The sequence below is a fragment of the Paramisgurnus dabryanus genome, chromosome 2, assembly GCF_030506205.2.
Source record: "Paramisgurnus dabryanus chromosome 2, PD_genome_1.1, whole genome shotgun sequence".
Taxonomy (NCBI): Eukaryota; Metazoa; Chordata; class Actinopteri; order Cypriniformes; family Cobitidae; genus Paramisgurnus; species Paramisgurnus dabryanus.
In genome coordinates this window covers 32,509,559-32,513,721 of record NC_133338.1, presented here as the reverse complement: position 1 = coordinate 32,513,721, position 4,163 = coordinate 32,509,559, and the positions used below count along the sequence as shown (strand labels likewise).

At 38.8% G+C, this 4,163-nt stretch overlaps 1 protein-coding gene across 1 annotated transcript; it reads right to left on the bottom strand.

The window, feature by feature from the left end:
• Positions 1-510: 510 nt before the first annotated feature.
• Positions 511-3,755, bottom strand: irx3a (iroquois homeobox 3a). Its single transcript, XM_065275788.1, has 4 exons — positions 3,318-3,755; positions 1,701-2,727; positions 1,183-1,249; positions 511-851 (listed from the first exon to the last, which is right to left on the bottom strand). The coding sequence occupies exons 1-4, from the start codon at positions 3,528-3,530 to the stop codon at positions 797-799; spliced, it is 1,362 nt and encodes a 453-aa protein (XP_065131860.1). The 5' UTR covers positions 3,531-3,755; the 3' UTR covers positions 511-796.
• Between the last annotated feature and the right edge of the window lie 408 nt (positions 3,756-4,163).

Below are 4,163 nucleotides of genomic sequence, written 5' to 3'. Positions count from 1 at the left end.
ATAATTTCTCACAGTATCGAAGTCATATGGCAAACAGCACAACATCAATGTCTGATTAGAAATTCATTACAATAAAAAAAACGAATCTCGAAAATTTGTTGAGTCTAGATTATACTAACCATCTCAACGGAGGAAAGCACTTTTCATACTTTTCCCTTCAAAGGAAAAAATATTCAATTCTCATTACAGTGAAATTGAGTTGTATGCTACTTCAACCTAATATAAATGAAATAATTATTCATTTCATATTGGCTGTTCCGCATCAGTGGGGATAATCCCCATCCATTAATATCCAAATGCGCGATTCAAGAAGGAGCTAATTACAGTTAAGTCTCTGAAATAGGAAAGTACTCAAAATCCAACGATTCAAACCTCATAACCTCTATTTAAGGTTCCCCATGCCTTTCAAAACACACGCACGCACGGTTTTACAAAGTAGGCTATAAGTCTTAAAAATAAAATAGCCTACCCAATATTCACAATGCCTTCAAAACAAGAAAAAGGTGACGGTAAAGTTGCAGCGGGTCATTTATTAGCCAAAATATAGACTTTCTTGTACAATTTCGGATCACAAGTATATACATTTTCTTTACGTTATATACAAAACATTTCAACATCAAATCCTCACAGAGCTTACAAAAGAAAATGAGACTCACAGACTACTTGGCCTGATAGCATTAACATCAGCCATTGTACACAGGACATGCTTACAATGTAAGTATACAGAAATGTGTTATTTTTATTTTACATTCCTTACACATGTTAAAATAATAATTAAACAAAAAGTGAGAAACCCCTATGATGAGGAAAGGGCAGATAAAACCATGGCAGCTTCGAGTTGGTTCTGGGGCCTATGGGGATATAGAAGGGAATCATGATAAAACACGGGGCCAATACAAAACTGAATTTGCAAGCAAGTATAGAAAAACAATGTTACTGAAATAAGCATTCTGAAATATCGCATCGATGCAATGGTGATTTATTGGTATGACATCTGGGTTTATTATTGCACAATCACAATATATAAATCATGTTTAGACCACGGTATACAAAGTACCGGAACGCGTGACTAGACAGTCGATCATGGACATTATGACATAATTAAATGTAAAAAAAAATAAAATCATGAGAAACACACTAAAACAAAACAATGGACATATAATGTAAGATCTCTGCTCTTACCGTCTTTGAACAGGGTGAAAAGCTGTTTTTAACAACTTTTTCTCAGCTTCCAAGGCACTAGATCTTTCTGTAATAATAAAACCAGCAACGACAAAAGAAAAGTAAAATCAATTTAAATGCCAAATTATTTTTTCTTCTTCATTTCTTTTTTTTACGCAGAGCCTTAAAATCACTGAGATCTTACACCTATTTGTTTAAAATAAGAAAAGTTTGCGGCCTATGAATATAAAATTCATACAATAACACATCTTTGAAAGGCCACTAAAACATTTCCACCACATTTTAACAGACCTTTCGAGTATTTGAAAAGCAAGTTTGGGAAAAAAAATCAAATAAGTACTTTCCATAGGCATTTGCGTTTCAAGTGTGAATCTTTTACTTGAATGTTTCACAGTAGTGAGCAAATGTAAATGCATTCGGGGAGAAAACAAGAATGGTGCGCGTCCAGTCTGTAAGTACAGTCTAATAAAAAGCATTACGTTCAAATGTCTGGGCTTCTCAGTGTGCGTGACATGTACCTGTGACTGTGGACTCGGAGTTTTGACTCCTGTCCTCTGCTTGTCTGCTGTACAGGGCAAGGCCATTCGCTGAAGCCTGGTTACTGAGTCCTAAATAGTGGTTTGAGTTCAGCAATGCGAGCTGGTGTGCGGTGAAACCTCGATTTGTCCAGCTCTGGATCTTCCCTACGGGGCATGAAATGAGTCTATGAGGAGTAATGATGGTCTGAGCTGCGGACCCTGCAGAAGTTCCGTTCATCAGCGGAGATTTGCGTGGATTGTCTGGGGTCGTTGCAGTCTCCGCCAAAGACCATATTTTAGGTTTTGGGGCTGGAGGTGGGTTATTTTCTGTGGGGGGAGAGTTGATGATGGCCTGGTTATGTTTGACCGGCTCGGTGTTAGATTGTTGGGTTTTAAGTTCTAAGTTATTGTGATGATGGTGTTGGTGAAAGTGCTCTGCGCGTTCACCGCGAATATCTTTACCGTCTTTCACCATGGCTTTTAACAACCTTTGTTCCGGTCCTTGTAAATCCTCAAAGCCGTCTGAAATTTCTGAGTCGCTCCTGCCGTCCAGTTTCAAATCTGAATGCAGTTCATCCTGCTCGTCTAAATCGTCTTTATTCTCAATATTCTCCGTGTCAATATTCTCCAAATCGATTTCCTCCTCATCCTCCCTTTTGTCACCGTCCTCTCCTTCATGATCGCTGCTGTAAACATTCCCTTCTTCGTCTGTGCGACTCCGTGGAGTCCATGTCATTTTGTTCTCTTTCTTTAGCCTCCTCCTGGCATTGGCAAACCAGGTGGACACTTGAGTGAGAGTCATTTTTGTGATTATAGCCAACATGATTTTCTCGCCTTTTGTGGGATATGGATTTTTCCGGTGCTCGCTTAACCAGGCCTTGAGTGTGCTGGTGCTCTCCCTTGTGGCGTTTTTGGGTCTGGACGGGTCGCCAAACTGGTACTGGCCATATGGATAAAAAGCAGGATGATGGTGGGCGAATCCAGGATGTTGAACACCTGGACTGTCTTTGAGTTCGTATTGTGCACCCTAAAACACAGAAAATGGATCCAACATTATTGTGACTGACTTACATTATTGTTGGCCTAGCATGCTATTTTTTTATTGCAGTTTTCTGGTATGTTGCTGCAATATAATTGTGTGCGTTTTCGGTCTATACAAGCAATTACAAATGATACGTAGAATATACTTTTTTCAACAGAGACCCAAAATACATTGATATTTTTCCCTGAAAAAAATTATACAATTTTATACTATTAACAGAAGAAATTAGAAAGGACTAAAGCGGCAAAAAAATGTAATGACAATATATAATGTTCTACAGTAGTTTTATTTATTATTATTATTTTTATTGTCCATTGTATTAATTTATTAAAATCACTAGAGACCCTTCGCACATATTTTAGTGGAGCAGTTTGTTACTTTTACGACTCTTTTTTATTTATTTACCAAACGTAGTAAGCAGCAAAGTTCACCACCGTTTTGCAAAAACTAGCATTCAAGAATAATGTTTTTGAAACCAAGGCTAAAGTTAAAATTGTTTCGAACACACTGACGTTTACTGCATTTAAATGTGAAAGAATAGAGAAATTACTATACGGAAATAAACGTTTACTCACCAGCTGATTGAAAATGGATAGATCATTTGAATAAGGTAGAAAAGCTCCATAGCTTTGTGCGGTAGCGAAAGGTGATCCGTACATTGTGGAGAGAACATTAGATAGCGCTCCGGACGGGCTCAGGTCTGTCCCGGCTCGGGCACTGCCTATCCCCTGCCTGTCCTGCGGGTATATGGGTCGGATGTACTGATATCCCAGCTGTGGGAAAGACATTGTTGTAGAGAAAGTCTACTAGAGTCACAAAAAGCGGCGAATCGCCCTGTTGGTGAGCACCACGATATCCACTTTACAGTGAGTACAAAGTGTCAGGGAAGTCTATATTTCCTCCAAAAGAGCCAGTGTAAACGATCCGATTGCGCTTTCCTCCCTTACTTCCCTATTGATCTGAATGGACTAAGGTCAGGTCCTTACAGATTGCTTTAGATTATTGAAACTCCTTTTTGTGATTGACATTTTTAGTCGTTCAGAAGCTCCTCCTATTTTTCAAGTCTCACCCCCAATTACACTCTCTCTCTCTCTCTCTCTCTCTCTCTCTCTCTCTCTCTCGCTCTCTCTCTCTCTCTCCTCTTGCTCACCGTCTGGATAAGAGCTCTGACGTCGCCATCTCTTATTTGAATGAGTTTCAAATCTCATTTTATGGCTCGCCAATCATTTCATTTGTTATTTGTTCGCCGCTTTAGCCCTTTCCCATTTCTTGTGTTAATTCGGAAAAATTTTGATCATCCAGAAAATATTTGATTGTTGCTAAATAATTGAACTTCCCGCAGATCTTTCTGTCTTTATTTTACACGCATCAGTTTCTCCTGAAATGAAGAGCATTTAGGTTCTAATCGGAAATCATACACA

Excerpts from the sequence above, each read along its gene's own strand:
- irx3a (XM_065275788.1), bottom strand. The coding sequence starts at position 3,530 with ATGTCTTTCCCACAGCTGGGATATCAGTACATCCGACCCATATACCCG. Across the intron at positions 2,728-3,317 it reads TATCCATTTTCAATCAGCTG|GGTGCACAATACGAACTCAA; the intron begins GTGAGTAAACGT and ends TCTGTGTTTTAG. Across the intron at positions 852-1,182 it reads TTTCACCCTGTTCAAAGACG|GCCCCAGAACCAACTCGAAG; the intron begins GTAAGAGCAGAG and ends ATATCCCCATAG.